General features: G+C 41.7%; 2 protein-coding genes across 7 annotated transcripts; both read right to left on the reverse strand.

The window, feature by feature from the left end:
* Positions 181-6,499, reverse strand: LOC8069370. 4 transcript variants are annotated; one of them, XM_021450354.1, is made up of 5 exons: positions 3,931-6,499; positions 3,730-3,786; positions 1,641-1,930; positions 1,098-1,450; positions 181-777 (listed from the first exon to the last, which is right to left on the reverse strand). In XM_021450354.1, the coding sequence occupies exon 1, from the start codon at positions 6,209-6,211 to the stop codon at positions 3,989-3,991; it is 2,223 nt and encodes a 740-aa protein (XP_021306029.1). In that variant the 5' UTR covers positions 6,212-6,499; the 3' UTR covers positions 181-777; positions 1,098-1,450; positions 1,641-1,930; positions 3,730-3,786; positions 3,931-3,988. The 4 variants fall into 4 exon arrangements, with proteins under 4 accessions (XP_021306029.1, XP_021306031.1, XP_021306028.1 ...); XM_021450356.1 differs by lacking the exon at positions 1,641-1,930; XM_021450353.1 differs by having other exon boundaries at positions 3,730-6,499.
* On the reverse strand, positions 7,274-18,149 carry LOC8069371 (villin-3). 3 transcript variants are annotated; one of them, XM_021450352.1, is made up of 24 exons: positions 17,816-18,149; positions 15,975-16,096; positions 15,539-15,638; positions 15,124-15,192; positions 14,790-15,032; positions 14,526-14,703; positions 14,303-14,435; positions 14,032-14,194; positions 13,268-13,415; positions 13,091-13,191; positions 12,242-12,397; positions 11,685-11,753; positions 11,532-11,600; positions 11,291-11,428; positions 11,034-11,162; positions 10,840-10,887; positions 10,230-10,377; positions 10,080-10,090; positions 9,859-9,999; positions 9,627-9,752; positions 9,472-9,537; positions 8,415-8,736; positions 8,099-8,328; positions 7,274-8,023 (listed from the first exon to the last, which is right to left on the reverse strand). In XM_021450352.1, the coding sequence occupies exons 2-24, from the start codon at positions 16,028-16,030 to the stop codon at positions 7,910-7,912; spliced, it is 2,958 nt and encodes a 985-aa protein (XP_021306027.1). In that variant the 5' UTR covers positions 16,031-16,096; positions 17,816-18,149; the 3' UTR covers positions 7,274-7,909. The 3 variants fall into 3 exon arrangements, with proteins under 3 accessions (XP_021306027.1, XP_021306025.1, XP_021306026.1); XM_021450350.1 differs by lacking the exon at positions 17,816-18,149 and adding an exon at positions 17,632-17,785; XM_021450351.1 differs by lacking the exons at positions 10,840-10,887; positions 17,816-18,149 and adding an exon at positions 17,632-17,784.

Raw genomic sequence — 18,993 nt, forward strand, 5'->3', positions numbered from 1 at the left:
TCCAAAGCAATATGCAAGTTTTCTTGACCTGTTTTTCATTTTCACACTGCATTTTTGTTCTAGGTAAAAAATTTCGCACTTCATTCTGGCAAGGATCTTCTACGTGGCTGTCAGGACTCAGGCGTTACAATTACGACTACGGCTAGTTTCCACGTGACATGTAGCTGGCAAACCACGATATAGCACAAAGCGAAGCCCACTCTTTTGGCGTAAAATGTCGCAAAAGTGCTCTAAGCGTGTAAACGAAACGTCAAAACCATATGTGTCCATGCAGGATTAAAGGACTGTGGATTCAGTTTCAAAAAAGAAAAGCCCCGTCTACAAAACTGAACCGATAAGAATCCGCGGCAACAGCGACGTTTTCGTCCTGCCATTTCGTAGCTCCTCCAGTTGCGGATTTGGAAACTGGAAAGGCGTGACATACTGACATGTTTCTTGGTTGTTGGGAGGTCCTCCGGGGGCTTCGGATGGATGGATGGATGGAGGGATGGGGCTGAGGCTCAGGCAGTCAGGCTGTACCGCGCGTGGGGGCATGCGACGAGCTCCACGTGCTCCACCCGAATCGTCCCGGGATCCTGATCATGTATCGAAGCCGCCTTTGGCAAGTGGGGGCATTCTTTTACTCGTCCCGGCACCGTCTTCCGATGCCCGCGGTGTGAAACGTCGCGCGCCCACACAGTTTCTCTGAGTTCTCGGCCTTCGTCAATGAAAACAAAACTGCAAGATGCGTGCCGTGCAGGGCCGATAGACAGACCGGCGTGTACAGTCAGCAACTGGCTGTGGAAAGAACATGGCAAGGGATAAGATTCGCTTTTCCACAGGTTAAAGTTTAGTAATTAGAAAGACTAGACATGAGTTAATTATAAAACTAAATGCACAGGAGTAGACTAATTAGCAAGATGAAGCCTAATTAATCCATGAATAGCACATGTTTACGGTAGCACTGCATTGTCAAATCATGGACTAATTAGGTTTAATAGATTCATCTTGCAAATTAGTCTCAAGCTGTGCAATTAGTTTTCTAATTAGTCCAATGACATTGTGAAAATATGTACTAGATTAGAACTCAATTATTGCGGAAGATTATGCAAATGTACCTTTTTTTTCACACTTGCTGTGAACAGTTGACTTCGATGCAGTTGAAGAATGGATGGGGTTTCTGGAACTGGAGTGCTGCTGTTCATGCCCATACCGATGCTGGCACCGGCAGGATGCACAGGCAGACGGCCCACAAAACTTCACCCTCGTATCCGATGTGAAGATGACATGCCAGAATTGGGGCCATCAATTATTGCCCATATTATTGGTAGTAACTGGTAATTGTCCAAATTAGCAATCTTTGCTGCAGATGGTGATCTTTCCAACTTGCAGTCACAACGTGCATACATTATACTGCGGCTCAGAGTTGCTGTGGATTTGAAGTGACGACGCAGGCCTTGTTTACTTCACCCTGAAAACCAAAAAGTTTTCAAGATTTCCCGTCACATCGAATCTTGTGGCACATGCATGAAATATTAAATATAGACAAAAACAAAAACTAATTATACAGTTTAGCTGTAAATCACGAGACAAATCTTTTGATCCTAGTTAGTCCATAATTAGATAATATTTATTACAAACAAACGAAAGTGCTACAGTACCGAAAACTTTTCACTTTCCGGAACTAAACAAGGCCGCAGCTGCACTATGGCAACCACCAGATTTCCCCCGCTGTCCTCGTGGATGGCATGGGGAACTGTCACTCTGGTGGACCAAGGTGCCCTGCACATAAGATAGCAATCATGTAATCTTGGCTGCTGCCTAGAGGCACAAATGAATATGCTGTTCTCAATTCCATGGACCCGATCATCTTTCTCATGTGTCTAAAAAGAGGAGTATCAGAAGTCTCTTAGCGGAGCAGTATATCCTGTTGCCAATCGATGATGCAGCACTGCAAACAAAAACAGTCTGTTTAGGTGCCACATGCAGGACACGGCACATTGCATATCAGCATATGGCTGATATGGCAGTTAGCAACTTCTGCCGCGTGATAATGGAATGCACTTGGAAAGCTACAAGAAGAGCACATAATAGTTTAGACAAGACAAATCATCGCAAATAACTTCAGTTCAGCATACAAAGTACAAACCCATAGCCATGTGAGAGAAGCAGGAGCCACTTTGACTATGGACTACGGCAGTTGGGCATGATGATGCATCTTCACTATAAAAATAAGCTCAGTTGGTATCATAGGATTCCTTATGATATTAAAAGTTCAAAACTAACAAGTGCACAAGTTATTATTGTTTCATATTTATCCTATGCATGAGCTGTACGACAATCCCATGAACTAACTACAATCTGCTCCGCACCCAGAATGCCAGATAAACTATTCAACCATAATTTGGACACTTTTTATATCCGGTATTTCCATTGAAAAATTCCATTCAATGCTTATCCAAAATTTAGAAAAATGTCAATGTCAAGAAGTTCTAGGCTACACAATCAGTCAAGGAGACAAGCAGACAGGCCCTGCCACATGAATAATTTCAACATGATTGAAAAGTTGATAATGGGAACATCGAATCCAATAGTGAAGATAGCAAGTTTCTTTCAAACTACATACTAGTATGATCATCATACTGCTAAGATCAATCTGCTTGGTGCTAATGTAGGTACCAATTTTAAAGGTGTTCATTATACAGATAACAGAAAAAAAAAGTTGCTGCTATGATATTTAGCAATTGGTAAGTCAGCCAGGCAGATAGAGATAGACCCTGCAGTTGTGAATGAAATATTTCTAAAAGATTGAAGTTGTCTGGTAAGTAAGTTCATTGTAATTATAAACTTGAGAGCCTATTGCTAATGCTAATAGTAGAGGCAAAACAATTACCTACAACAATATAGCTTACCAGAATTCAAATGCATCAACAATCTCATTGAAATGAAAAAAAAAGCATATTGCCAAATTACAGGAAAGCTGCACAAACAATTCTTAGAAGACTAAGTGGACTTCAGATTTCAAATGACCAGAAAAAGAAAAAGAAAATTCTCTAAGTTGCTCACAGAGCAACACACAAATTGATAGAGCATTTATTTTGTGTTGTCGATGCTGATATATTTTTCTATACAATTGGTCAGAGTTAGACTGTTAGAGAGGTTTGACTTAGGACAAACTTAAAACGGCCTACATTTTAGCACGGAGGTAGTATTATTATAGAGTATACTCCTGATTTTAAAAAAAAAAAAAAATAGTCACACAGGAAACAAAAGGCAAATTTCAAATCCGGAGACCAAAAATCTTGTTTTGGGGAAAACTTACCCTTGACCGATTACCAAAAGGTGGTTGATTTTCCTTTTAAAAAATTAAAGAGCTGAGAACTTTGTTTTTTGAAAAAAAATGTATCTGTACAGTCACTGTACAGAAGATTTAGAAACCAGTTGTAGTGGCACTAAGGTAAATTACATTATTCTGACAAAAAGAGCATCAAAGGAGGAGATGAAACAATTTAGCCCACAAAGAGATTCAGAAGGCGTCCAGTTTTTTACAGTTAACAAGTATTTGATTCATAAGTAAGCAGCAGAATTGACTAAATGATTTAGAGTGAAGAAGAAACAACAATCAAAGAATAGGCTACTTGACATATCACTTAATTTCATTTGCTTTTGAAACATATATAAATACATAAATAATTTAAGAACGAGCAGAGTAATTTGGAATATATGTACGCAGTCAAATGGAAGAATTACCTGAGCTTGAGTATTATTGATATCATGATATGTACATAGTTTGCCTGAAGTCCCACACTGCATGCAGTCTTGCAATTAGTAATGAAGGTTTTTGACAACCCTATGTGTGTTTCTTCTACATTGTATCGAAACACACATGATGAAGCATTAAGTCCAAAAAAAAACTAAAAAGGAAATAATATCCAATGCACTGGGCACAACCTGCAGTAATGCATGAGCTATGATCTGCAAGAAGTATTGCACAAATACAGTTTTTTTCTCATTCCACGTCAACAAATTGAGTACAGTCAATATCTTGAAGAGTGATCTTGCCAAGAAAGAGATCACTTGCATGCATAGAGCACAAGGGGAGACATTTCTTGTTCAAACTTTCATGAATGCCACCTAATCCATGGACCCATTTCTTTTCATTCAACGGATCAACATTTAGGCGATTTTGCAGCAAACGTATTCTGTAAAGCACAGTTTCTGTTTTTGCACAAAAATGTGCTAGACATGGATAGGAGGTGCCATCAACTGCTAATCTCACCAATATCATCGTCAAGGCACCATCCACAGGCTTTGGGTCAGACAAGTTTTTATCACCAATCATTCTGATCTCACGTTCTGTTGGGAAGTGCACTTCTGGCATTCCAACATCATTTGCTACCTTCAAATCCTTTGTGAAATGGCTAATCGCTTGCCTCTTAGTGCACTCGTGCTTCTCTGCTAATGTCAAGAAGCAGGAGAACCTCAAGTGGTAAGTGACAACAGTCTTGACCATCTTGAAGTTATGACAACAGCAGAAGAAATCTAGCCACCTCCTTCCAACGCCAGCATACCATTTGATGATATCTGCATCATCCAAACAGAGAAGTAGCTTAATTGGACGTGGCCGGCCCATGGAATTTGTGAATCCAGCAAGCTTTACCGCCTTCCTTACAAGATCTATCGGCACATTGGCCCTCATCTTAAGCTCTGTCAAGTCCTCAACAGTCCTCTTCTCATATTGTTTCTCTTCTTCCTCCTCAGCTAGCCTCTCCTCTTCTTCTGTCATGTCATGGCCTCTCATGGGCATCAAAAACTTGTCAACTGTCTCTTGTAATTTATCATATGAGTCCACCAAGGCAGGTGGCAATTGATCTCTCACCCTATTCAATGACAAGAAGTCACCTGACGTGAGCAGTCGGTGCCAATATTGGCAATGCTCATGCGATTCGAAGTATTCGGCCACTGTCTCCTCTGCCCAGTCCCTAAACACTTGCTGCACCTCTTTCTCGATCCGGAAATCGAATTCAAACTCCTCACCCCTCCTCATCCTCTTGAATAAGTGGTTCAGTATCTTCAAGCCAAGCTTCTTCCGCCTCGTCTCCCGTGCATTTTTCAGCTCCTGTGCCTTTTCAGCCTTCATCTTCAGATACTTCTTCCTTGCCCTCTTCGCTTTCTCTGACATGGGTGGGTGCAAGACTGACGGTGGCACAGCTTGGAATTCTATCCCCAGGAACTCAATCTTCTCTGATACAGCACTGTGGATTGAGCTCCCCAACCTGTCCACCTTCACCTCCAAATCCCTCTCCAAGGCTGCAATTATCCTGTCCCTGATCTCAATTGTGAGCATCTTTGACCCAGACGTCACAACCAGAATATCATCTAGATACCGAATTGCATACACTCTCACAGGTGTATGCCGAACGCTGTCATCCTTCATTCTAGGATGCTTTTTGTGCACTTCCTCACGGATGGCCATTATCTCTCCATCCACAAGGTTGAAGAATATGTTCACTAGCGTGCCAGTGAGCTCTGATTCCTGTGGCAGCCCGCGTCCGAGCTCGCAGCCACCGAGCTCAAACGCGACTGCATCAGACACGAACAGCTCGTTCAGGAAATCCAGGAAACCGGGATCATCGACCTTACTGGAGATAGCACCGAGCAGACGGCGAACGTGGTGGGGGGAGAAGGGCTGGCGCGGGATGGCGACGCGGAAGAACCAGGACGCGCTGGGAATGGACTTGAGGTATCTGACGGCTGCGTGGCGGCCGCGGTAAGCGAAGGTGGCCGCACGCGGGGCGAACACGGCGTCGAGGACGGAGGCGGCGCAGCGCAAAGCGAGGCGGAGCGGGAAAGTGGGGACGGGGAGCGGCTGACCCTTGAGGCGGGACGGGAGGAGGAGGCGGAGGTGGGACGATGGGGATGAGAACGCGGCGGCGGCGGCGGCAATGGTGATTGGTGGGGGGTGGGGCGGGGTGGGGAGGGATGGGTGCGAGCGGCGGCTTAGGTGGAGCGCGGAGGAGAGGAGGACGGAGGGGTGCGTGAGGAGGGGGAGGAGGGAGTGGAAGCGGTGGGTGGAGGCAGAGTAGTGACAGCGGCGGAGGAGTTGCTCGAGGTCCGCGGCCGAGAGCGGCGCCGCAGCGGGTGGAGTGGGAGCGGGAGCGTTGGAGAGCGCGCGGGATGTGGGGAGGATAAAGCAGTGGCACACGCGGGAGTGGGCGAGGCGGTGGAGCATGAGCGGCCTGGAGATGGAGAAAGTGGAGGGGCTGCTCGGCTGCGGCGGCCGGGCGGGAGGAAGGCAGGTGTTGTGTTTCAGTCGCCGATCGGTGCGGCGCTGCGTCGACGGGGAGGAGAGGAGGGGGCGAGGGGCCGTGGCGCGCGATTTGGGCTGAGCAAGAGAACGGGCCGACAAGCGTGCACGGGGCAGGTCCACTTGTTTAAGCCGGCGAGACGAGCTGACCGACGGCAGGCCATGGCCTCTGGGCTCTGGATGTTAGGCCTTGTTTAGTTTTCAAAAAATTTCAAAATTCTTCATCACATCGAATCTTGCAACATATGTATGGAGTATTAAATTTAGATAAAAACAAAAATTAATTATATAATTTGTCTGTAAATCACAAGATAAATTTTTTGACCCTAATTAATCTATGATTGGACAATATTTACCACAAACAAACGAAAGTGCTACAGTACCCAAAATCCAAAAAATTTTCATCTCCAACAAATACTGTTTGCTAGTATCTGATTCTTAACTCTTAACTCTAGCTTCCTTGGTTCTCAGACAACCAACTGCTACGATTAAAAAGAATAGATCATAAGAGATAATTCATATTTTTTTTCTACAAGTCAAACACAAAATAACAATAAAAATTAGGCACCAGAAATATAAATAAAAGAAGTGTATTACGCACGTATGGGGATCTGCTGAACCTTGCGGTTGCGGCTGTTGGCTGCGGGCCACCGGCGGGTATGTAGGCGAAATAGCTAGCTTCCGGCGCCTCACTGAAAACTTAAACTTGTGTACAATGTGATATCAGAAGAGGAACAGAAGATGCATGTAACCAACCAATATGCAGTGCCATCTCTTAGGCACCATTAAAGAGGAGACCTGTCAGCTTTTCATCCTATCCAAACTTCGACCGAGCACGCGTTCCTGCCGACTTATTGTAGTGCAATTAACTGAGAGTTCGCTGGCATTTGCTGGAGAAATATCGGTTTTGAGGCTGGAAATTCCAGCATGCCAATTAAACTCTCCAGAATAGCAACCAACGCAACAACCAAGTACAACTTGAACCTCTAAATAAGCAAGGTCTGTTATTACGGAAACAAACACAGGAAGTATCTGGAAAAATTTACAAGCATGGAAAAATGCCAGACAATACGTATCTGGAAAAATTTACAAGCATGGTCTGTTATTACGGAAACAAACACAGGAAGTACAAAACAACAGCCCCCAGAAATAACATTTTACAAACTCTTTTGTACAGCATGCTCTGTTGTCTAAATTACATCATATATATATCCCTTATTATCTCGGGACTCTACTTAAAAAAATAGAACAAATATGGCTTCACAGGGGAAAAAAGGGTTTGCAAGCACAAACAAACCTGTGACCTTGGGTAGGAAAGAATTGGAGTGACCGGATCACCAATGCAGTGATCTGACACTAGTCATCGCACATGCAAATTGTCAGTGACGAACACAACTCAGGAGCACGAGCAGCTAAAAACTCACTGGACTTGCTCCTCCAAAACCCACCGAGGGTCCCTTGACCCTGGTAGGCTAACACTTACAATGACTCTTACCACTTCTGAATTGACTATGAGAGATTGTGAATGCCTGTGCCTGAAAAAATGGTTTTACCTTTGAAAACAGTGTCATTGTGCTTTGACTTAGCAAAGAAAAGCGCAGTCTATTTGACAGTAGAAGGTTTTCAGAATAGCTGGAGGGCAATCTTGAGCCTGTTCTGCTTCCACTTTGGTAGCTTCCCAAATGCCTCCTTTGTCATCCCAAACTTCTCTCTGAACTCCGACAAAGACAGATATGTCTGCAATGTGCCAGTATAGTAGTTTTAGGGCTTGAGTCAGTTAGGCAACGGCGCCATAAGGGCAGAAAGATTTACCTCTCGCTTGGTAACATCGATGTCTGTGGGGGGATTGGTGGAAGATGTCCTCAAGCGGTCATATGGGTATATAGGAAGCCCTGCTTGACCCTCTGCCTGACTCTCTTTTACATCTTCCTCTACTGTAGAAGTTGCAATTTGACTATCTTTTGTAGGGTTAATTTCCTTGGCATTTGTCTCTAGTTTAGGTTTGCTCGCTTCAATTTGGGGCTTGCTTGCATCAGGGCTCGCTTGACACCAAAATAAGATAGAAGGTAAGAGAAACCATGCTAAGAAATGTAAAATACCACTATCCTTTTTAAGGATGCTAGCATACCTTTTATTGACTTTGGTATTAGAGTTGCTTTAGGCCGCTCAAAAGTAGAAGAAATTGCAGCAATTGAAGCTGTCCTTGGAGTTGGCTTTGAAGAATCAGGAGATACAGGCTTCGGAACTTGTTTCCTAACAACTGGTGGAGGAGTTGATAGGTTTCGAGCATTTGGGTTCTCGAAGTTAGCAGCCAACGCATTGAAAGCAGGCGACCTTCCTCTGACTCTTACACGATCAGGACTGAAGGACATACTTCGGGAACGTTGGGATTTATCAGGTACACTAGACCTTCCGGTGTGTGTTGATGTTGTTGGCCTTCTTTTTGGTTTCTACAAATATTACAACCATGGATTAGCCTAATTCTAGGAAAAACAGCATTAGGAAACTGAGCTAGGCACAGTGAATGCATGTGCTACCAGCTACTTCCAATTTGTTGTTTTGTACGTTCTTGCATGTATGTTCTTGAAGTTGCAAAACACAAGATATCAAGAAATGCTAAAATTTGAGATCTGACAATTGATACTTGGCCTTTCATTATCATGAGTTCAACAAGGTAAATAACTAGCCAAAAGTATCGGGTGAAAATGCACCATTGGTCTCATAGGGTCATGTAGTAAACACCAATAAATGAATGTGCCAAAATACAATGCTACCATAACTCACACATATACAGTACTGCATATTGTAACGAATTTTATTTTTTTTATTTCACTTCATTTTTAGTTGACCTAGGACATGTTGATCCAGTCAGCAACGCATATGGTCTCAACCGTCTAACAAGATACTCCCTCCGTGACAAAAAGGATGCAATTCTAGAGTAGTGCTCAGTCAAACTGTCTTAAGTTTGACCGAATTTATATAAAATGGTATTAATGCTTACCATACCAAATAGGTATCATTCGATTTGTCATGGAATATATTTTCATAATATACTTATTTGGAGTCTTCAATGTTGTTACTATTGTTCCATAAACTCAATCAAATTTAAGTTAGGACAAAACCTATAATTGGATCCTTCATGGGACGGAGGTAGTAGTTGTCATTATTGGATACAGAAATCTTACATCTGCTCTTGGTTTTACTCCATCCTTCACTATAGATAGCCTCCTTTCAAATGAGTTACCATGCATCTGAAACAACTCACAATGCAAAAACATGAGTTCAAATTGTGATATTTGCACAACTCCAAAGCCACTATAATCCAGAAGGGACTGCTTACTGATGATTTTGCTGAATCCCAACTGAAGAACCTGGTGAAATATTGAGGTTCACTTCCTTCAGTGATGACATAAAGTGGTGTTTCTCGTGATACATTCTCCATTAGAATGTCAAGTTCTAGAAATTTCTGCCACAAAGCATGGTTTCACAATCCACTTTAAATTTTGAAGAAGAAAAAAAAGCCTTTTCATTTATAGCACTCTATACAAAGAAAATATGAATGTATCATATACCTCTCCAATGTTCAAAGCTTGTGCTCGTATTTTTGTGTCCACACGTTGTCCAACCCATACGAAGACACATGAGTGACAATCCAAAATAAATATATCCTCTGTCATCAAATCATCTTGAGTGAAGTTGAATATTTCCCTGACCTACAAAACCAGCTCACCAGCATTAATTATTCAGCACACTATTTACATGACAAACAATTTATAAACTTCAGCATACGCACCTTAAGCACCCCTTCTCACCCCAAAGTATGCCCACAGGGGAAAAATAAAAAAAAAAGGAAATCAGATAAGGTGAACAATGAATTATAAAGACCAATTAAGATATTAAGATAATGAATAAATGCAGTGGGAAACTTTCAAATTTGTCTTACCCTTTATAAATGTACAAGCAAATAAATGAGGGTCACTTTCTTGATCCCTCACAATCTTCTGGCTGCCATACTCAGACTTGACTCCAAGTAACTTCCAAAACTGATCATATTCAGATCCTTCTTTGAGCATTCTGGACTGCAAATTTGGCTGCATATATAGTGGATAGAAGAATGGAAAGGTTCAGTGTTGTAGTAGTTTATATGCAGTGAGCAGCGCAACCAGGACAGAAACATGCTAAGGTAAAGTATATGGAGTTACACAGAAGCAATCAACAAGGTAATATGCAAGTTGGGATTTGGGAAGATATGATCAGGAAGCATATGTTGTCATAATACAACGAGACAAGCAATGAACTGATTCATTGCCCTACAATGACTATGTGGATTTAGTAATAACATGATGTACACATGACAGGAAACAGATGTAAAAATAGTTACTAGGAAATTAGAATAAGTAAATAATATTGTATGACGTTGATGGTGCGCAAATAAGTCTGAAGATAACATTGTACAACATATTAGTAGAAATTATATAAATGGTTGTAGTGATTATAAAGTCATCATAAATGCAGTAACTAACAATCTACTATATAACTGTTTTGAAAAAAACCTTTAGCTTAGATGGCTGACTAGTCATTGCCCACTGGTTGCCATCAATCTAGAAATAACAGAAAAAGGAAACACAACTAAAGCCTAAATTATCATGAGGATAATGAGTTCACTGAAGTGCAGCAGCAACATAGCAGAATGTTCATTTGAATGGTCAACCACGCCAACATGAAATAATCACTAAACAACTCAAACCTTGATCACATCTAGCTGCCTCTCAGCAAGCTCTTGGTCCATTGATGAGCTTAGATTACCGATCCATGTAAATACTGTATCTCCATCATGCAGTATGTAACAATAAGAAGAGTTCAGCGATGATGCTGCCTGGTAATAAGAATCATAGAATTGTCATAACTTTTGCAATGTGGTAGAAACATAACCCACTAAGATAACAAGGCCATAAAACACAACCATAATGCCTTGTTTGGAGAAGACAATAAAACATAAAGTACCGTGTCAACTTGAATAGCTTGCATATTCTCTGGCCCTGAGCCCTGAACTCGAAAAAGTGCAACCCCTTTTTCTGAATAGGTATCATCTTCAATGCCACTTTCTGAGACAAATTTCTTATACCCAGTACTTGTACCTCCCTGTATTTAGTGAAAAACGTAAAATACACATATGCAACAGTCATATTACCGCTGTAAGGAGAAAGAATTCACAAAAGCTTATTCACATGGCTTAAATAACAACCTTGTATATAACCAAGTTTTGAAATATTGGGAAAAATTCAATGGGTTCCTTTCCTTCATAGACGCGAACCTGTGATGACCAGAGAAAATGAGGTTAGGGTAGTTAACCTAGATTTACAAAAATCTTTTAAGACAAGACTAGAAGAATATTAACCAGAACAGCTTGGAATTTTAAAGACTCAATCATCTTGTCAGCTAGTGAAATGGCTGAACTTCTTTCCTCCTGTTTATATATGGAAAAAGCAACAACATGGTTAAGTAATCCAACTCGATAGCATTTAACAAAGAAACAAAAGTGTTAAAAAGGCCATAATTGAATGCTCCTCGGAAATAGTGGTTAATATATATACAATCTAGAAATGTTGGTAGTATAAGCAACACAGAATCAGTTCCAAGAAGTTGGATGCTTTGATACTCGTAAGACCATCTTTTATAATACAAAGTGGTACGGACTCACTAATTTTGATTTTTGAGAATATGCGAAGTATATTATCAATATATATAACAATATATATAAGGCTTAATCTTTCTTTTAATGATTCAGCTTAGAACAGCATATGCATTTCCACTTTCTCACATAACACAAAAGCACATTGTTAATAAAGTACAGACATGCACTAAATAGTAAATAACAAGACATTGCGTAAGTTTCATGGCAATGTATCAATCATATGTGCGATACAGCAAATGGAAAATGCATTAAACAGTTACCTGGACACTCTTCTTCCCAAACCAGGTACCAATAAGGCATTCATCTCCATTGTCTCCAGGGTAGGTGTATTGAAAGATATAGCAGTCTCCACTGTAAAACTTGCATTGCTCAGAGAATGAAAGGAAAGTCTTATCACTGCCATTCACGCGCCAAACCTGTAAGATATCAACTACCTGAGATTATGTACATCTAAATGACACTTCATTTTCTTTTTTTCTCGAACACGCAGGAGAACTGCATATCTTTGTACTAATAAGAAAAAGGGGCAAGACCCTTACAACACACACCCTGACCCTTGTTTCTGAGATTACATATCTGCCTCTCTCTTGCAACAATCACGACCATGACATGAGAATTAGAATACCTACTGGTTCACTGCCAGCCCTAGGGCAAGAAGGAAAGAAATACACCGGGCCCCTGCTAAGCTCCAGTAAAACATTTCCTCAAAGGTGAGCAGCAAAGCTCCAGCAAAATGACACTTTAGTGTTATGGTAGGAAAGTCTTAAGTGAATGAGTGCATGAATGGTAAGAGCAAGACTGCCTCCCCTCCCCACCCACCCACCCACACCAAAAAAGAAGAAGAATGTATCAGGGTATTATATAACAGTACAATCCTACTTGGCCAATCAAAACATGGTTATTTTAGCAGTGGTGTTCAAAACAATATTATTTCATCTTGTTATTAAATCTAAACCCTTCCAAGTAGATTTGTGCTCTACTGCTCTAACTAACAATATTATTCCAGAGTATCAGTTGTATTGTGACAAGCTCAATAAATGATAAATCAATAGCTACAACTGAATGTGGTCTGGTTGCAATATCTTTTCTAAGAAAGGAAGTTCACTGACCTGTAAATTGCCAGTGCAATCAATCTGAGGTTGAGGCTCTTGCTTTACAGGAGCAGCTTTTGCTGGACCCTTAAAATTAAATCCTTGTCGCTTAAGAAGAGCTACAGTAGGAAATTTAGTTATGAAGAATCAATTTTGGCAATAAAATGATTAAAAAAATGTGGCTCAGACGATAACCTGCCACTTTTCCTCTGCTTTCATCCGACACAACTGCATCAGCTTTCTTGGGCCATTTATCAAACTTTGATTTGAATGTAACAGTCTCAAATCCTTCCATGAGCCGAATAATATGAGATTTTGGCCGGTTTCCTTCACGTAGTAATTCCTGCAGAAATAAGAATGTGTTTATGTATGTTTAGAGAAAGAAATAGGTCAACTATTTTCTAAAATATGGCAAATTGAAAATTGAGAAAAACTGGAATGCCAGGGCGTCTTCTCAGATATTGATATTTAACTAATATTGGGGTTAGTAGTCCGCAACACCAGGGATATCTTAAACTTGATGAAGACCCATATTGTGAATCATGCTGATTTGCTGAACTACCCGCCAAGTAAAGTTGAATTGGTCAAAAGGCCTTCTCTTGCCCATAAACTTTAACTTGCGTCAAAGATGGCACTACTATAACATAGTCAATACTTGCCATAGGAACTCTTTCTTACTGATGCGGGTGAGCCCAAACTCTTTTATAGGCAATTTCTAGTTTGATGCCTAAGCTTCCCATGCTTAACAACATTGGCTGCGAAATTTCTTAGAAAATATACATCTGTGGTTGTCACATTGGTGATGGACCTTAGCTCTATTACATCTGTGGTTGACCTATCATAGGCCTTCTTTTTTCCCTATATCTGCCTAACTTGTGAACTTTGTGGTGGCTGGTTCACAAAAAGTGGAGCATTATCATAGCCACTAAATCAAGATTGAAGAAGCAAGACAATGTTACCTCAGCAGCCGAGCCTCCTCGTTTCCTTTCTTCAAGAGTTGTTTCTCTACCCATCCAGACATAAATTTCAGAACCACAGTCTAGTAGATAACATTTTGTTGAATCTAATAGCTCTCTTTTTAGAATTTCGCAATCAATAGGAGCTGATTGGCCCTTATTGACACTGGCAATAAAAAATAGAAAAAAAAACATTTCAGCAGAGGAGAAAATATATATGCTTTCATTCAAAAAGAATTAAATTTGCTATGTTTTGTCCCTTGTGATATATTACCAAAGCAATTTTGAAGTGGAAGTAAAATCTTTCCCGTTGAGTTCAGAAAACGTCTTTCTTGGTAAAGGAGCAAATCCGCCAAAGAGACCCCAGAATTCACCAGCATCAGCGTCAGCCATCAACTTTCCATCCTCTGTTTGAAAGAATCAATTATAATTCTGAAAGAATATTGGACCTTGTCCATTTAAGCTTGTATAAACCCTTTTGACCAAAATTAACTTACCAACCGCCGCTACTTCACATTTCCCATCATGGTTGGTATCTTTAAGATGTTGCACAACCTCAAGTGCTTTAGCCCTCTCCTGAATACTTGAATTTGATCCATTGAATTGGAATATCTTAGATTTTGTATCTAAAATAAATATGTCATCATGGTTGAGTGATGCTCGTGCAAAAGGAACCTGTTGGAGAAGGGGGAAAAATTGGAATGTGGTATCCGTACTAGGAAGCTATGACTGTACAAGGACCAATTGACAACGAAATTCACCTCTTTAACATGAACAGTATGCTTTCCTCTGCAGACAAATAATCGTGTTTTATGCTCCCGCTCATTTACTTCAGCATGCCTGAAGCCAGATGCAACACCACCTTCCTCTGGTATAATACAAGGCTTAAAGTACGAAAGAAATTTCTCTGTCTCATTTCCCTGTATTTCACGGTATTGGACAGCTCTTCCACCAAGAGCAGCATCGAGTTCCACAGTCTTGATTGCAGCTGTACCAGCTTCATCCTATTCATTAATAACAATGCAATTTGTAAATCTTCTTATTCATTAGCTACATTGCAAGCAAATGAAATGAACTTAAAATGTGAATGCAAACCTGACTGGTATCTTTGCCGAGCCAATAATGGATATCATGCCGAAAAGAACCATTCTTAAGGGCAGTTGTCTGTTCAAACTCAAAGAACAAAATAACTATTAATAACAATCAGGATTTCACTCCTGATCGATATGAATATGAGCATATAACTGTAATCTGAGTATCTGCACAATATAAACATTTTATTGTAGCATAATGAAATGATCAGGAGCATCAGAAACAACTAATCCCTTCAAGTATGAAGGATGCATGATTTGATAAGAATGTGAACTGGGGAAGTAAAGATGTAGTGATCTTTGGAGAAAAGATGTAAGCAATGGATTGCACTCCTGACATCAGGCAGCTCACAACATTTTTTTTCCATAGAACTAAATATAGGAATTGACACATTTACTAAATGAGCAAAGTTGAGTACCTTCAGTACTATATAGGAGTCTCCTGTGAAAAATTTCCCATATGATTCCTTGGGAACAGGAACAGCCTGTAACTTTTCAATTCGCCATATTTCCAATCCACTGATCGTTGTTAAGGATAATAATACAGAGATGAATTAATAAGAATCATAGACAAACAGAATTGAATGTTAGTACCGCAGCACCATGCTAACCTAATGGCCCACTTATTATCACAAAGGTTTACCGTGGACTCACGATTCATGAAATATAGTTTGTGGTCAGCCTACAAGTTTTTTACGGATTTTCTACTGGATACTATGGCAGCAGGGACTAATTCAAAATAATAATACAACTGCAATGAGAAAAATGATGGCACATGACATTCTTGGAACAAAACGACGGGCAGGGATAAGTATAGATATTCTGACCAGTAGCAAACTAGAAACTGAAGGATACTCTTTTTGACCTGCACCTTGAAAAACAGGATCCACTTCCCTCATTGAAACAGCCATAGGACCCCTAGATTTTGTTGGACTAGTCTTTGGTGGTTTTTGCTTCACGAGAGAAGAAAATGTGTGCTGAAACAGGGGAGGAAAAAGATGAATCTTCAAAGCAAGCCTGTATAAAAGCATTCTTAAACAAGAACACAAATACAGATCCTTTAAAAATATTTGGACGTGGATAGTGAAAATCCAAAATGAGATGAATCACATGCGAATTTTCGGACAACACTGCATGCAAAAGTTTCCTATTCAAAACGCCCACGGATAGAAACACAATGCCCGCTTGTGAGTTTGCCCTTCATAAGGGCTGAGGACTTCCTTTTATGTCATTAGAATGTCTAGCAATTCCCAAGACCTCTAGTCTACTCCTGTATAATGATTGCAGCTCAAACAACACCCAAGAAACATCCACAAACTAAGGAGTTGGCATGATATAAAGCAAGCTAGCATCCTGATCACAATATCATCTGGCTTCAGCAATGTGACAGAAATTGCTTGCATCCAACTATGATGCAGAAAGTACTGAACAAAGATTTGCAAAGACCAGCTAATTCACTAAATTCCAGACAAAACATCACATCATTTGCAGACTCAAACTCCAATACCCACAGAATAGACAGGTGCTTGACACGTTTTCAGGATGTTATGGAAGTACTCAGTGAGCTCCCACCTTCCATTCCGATGATATACCAGCTGCCGAATTTCATCAGCCCATTTAACAGAAGGCTGAAAGCTAACCCGAGAAATGAGATGATTTTTCTTTGTGCAACTCCCGGCCAAAGTCCAATTGAGAAGACATGACATCCTAGGTCCAACAAAACATCCGTATCCAGCTCACTCAATCCAAAACAAAATGGATGTGTGGGAACTTCCATGACTCGAATGCTCCAACACATAGGCCTTGTTTAGATGCGAAAAGATTTTGGATTTCGCTACTGTAGCACTTTCGTTTGATTGTGGCAAATATTATCTAATTATGGACTAATTAGGATCAAAAGATTCATCTCGTGATTTACAGTTAAACTGTGCAATTCGTTTTTATTTTCGTCTATATTTAATGCTTCATGCATATGACGAAAGATTCGATGTGACAGGGAATCTTGAAATTTTTTTGGTTTTTGAGATGAACTAAACAAGACCATACCAAACTAAATGAACCTTGCTTCCAAAACAATCCAACTGGGCAGCCAAATCCAATGACTTCTGGAGCACGAATCAACATCAGGATAAGCAAACAGAGCCATCAAGTGGCAGATGAACAAGCATAATTCGGACCAAAATCCGGCCACCCAGATCCACCTCACGCCCAAAAAGAAAAACAAAATCACTGCTCACATAAGAGTAGTCTCCAAACAGCGGCTTAAACCATTGCAGTGATCCAACGTCTGATCTAAATGGCACAAAATGGGCATTCCCATTCCAAATGCCAAACAACCAGATCCCAATCCGCCATCCAGAAATCAACCGAGCAAAATTTCCCCACCACTACAACATGCTAAACCCCATCATTCATCCACAACCCACTAACAAATCCCAAAAACTCACAGAATTCCCACAGCCCAGATCCGACGCACCCAAGCCGGCCAGCCAAAGCAGAGACCCCCGCGTACCTTGATCGCTGGCCCCGGCGCGGCCATGGTCAGACCTCAGATCGCCAGAAACCAGAAACCCCGATCAGAGGACCAACTTAACCACCCCCGACGCGGGCACCATTAAACAAATCCCCGGCCCTTCCCTCCCCACATCATTCCCTAAAAAAAAATTGCTGAAATGGAGGATTCGGTCGCCACGCACCTGGGCCGGGGGGCGGTGGCGGAGTCGAATCGTGGGGAGGACTAGCTAGCCAGCGGGCGGGTTGCTGTCGCTGCTGCCGTTAGCGCGCGCCCGGGCTGGCGTTAGCCTTTTGCGGGGGCGAACGAACGAGGTGAAGCTGCTTCCGGATTAACTAATAATCCGTTAATCACCCACCCGGCTAAACGGGACGGAGCGGAGAGAGGTTGGGTTGGGCGTTGGGGAGGCGAATGATTGGAGGCGAAGGCAAGGCGTGGCGGGTGTCGTGCTCGCCACTATGGCGGAGGGCGACGAGGAGGAGGGAGACGAAGACAGGACAGGCGAGGGGGGGGAGGTGGAGCAGGTGTTTGGGAGTTTGCGCTATTTATATTTTGGATGGAATTCTTCGCTGCGCCGTTATTCTGTCGTGGCTCCTCGTTCTGACGAGCTTCCGAGCTGGGGAAAACGGCCGTCTGCAGGCGGATATACTAGCCTGATGCTAACGGCGTAGAGGACGACATGGTACAGCTAGATCTGCATAATTAGGGAGAAAAAGAAAGGAAAAGGGAGCTTGGTAAAGCGAGAGACTGAAAGGTTGTTGAAAATGATAGGAGCAAAATGCTCGTCAAACTTTGAAGGTTCCAGCAGCCTTCTTGATATGATAAACAAAACAAGAAATGATGGTAATGTCGCCTTCAAGGAAATAAAAATTCACACACCGTTTGAAATTCATGCCATATTTGAACTTCGGCACAAGAATGGTTCAACTTATGCGTTTTAATGCCAACTTAGATAGAGTGTCATAAAGATTAGCGGGGGTATATATGGGGCGCAGCTAAAAAACAGTCGTGCGTGCTTTAGGCTACATATACAGTTATCTTTAACATTGCGCCTTTCTCTCTTTCTCTCTTGCCCCCTCCCTTTCCTCTTCTTCCTCCCTGTCGGTGGCTGCGATGGTATCTCGTTCTCATCCTGCCGCTGCCCACATGGCCACCTCCCCTTCTCCCCCCTTGTCAAAGCTCCCCCGCTCCGACTTGGTCCGACCACCTCCACCACCGCTAGGGCCCCTAACTGCTCTCCAACCATTCCCACTATCTGGCTGGTCTTCCCTCCCCCCCCCTCAAACCTTCACTTAGCTTCTAAACATGTCGGGGTTGAAGAAGATGAGAGAGGGAGCTCGCTAGAACCCTAACTCAAAGATC

Source organism: Sorghum bicolor, chromosome 10, assembly GCF_000003195.3.
Source record: "Sorghum bicolor cultivar BTx623 chromosome 10, Sorghum_bicolor_NCBIv3, whole genome shotgun sequence".
Taxonomy (NCBI): Eukaryota; Viridiplantae; Streptophyta; class Magnoliopsida; order Poales; family Poaceae; genus Sorghum; species Sorghum bicolor.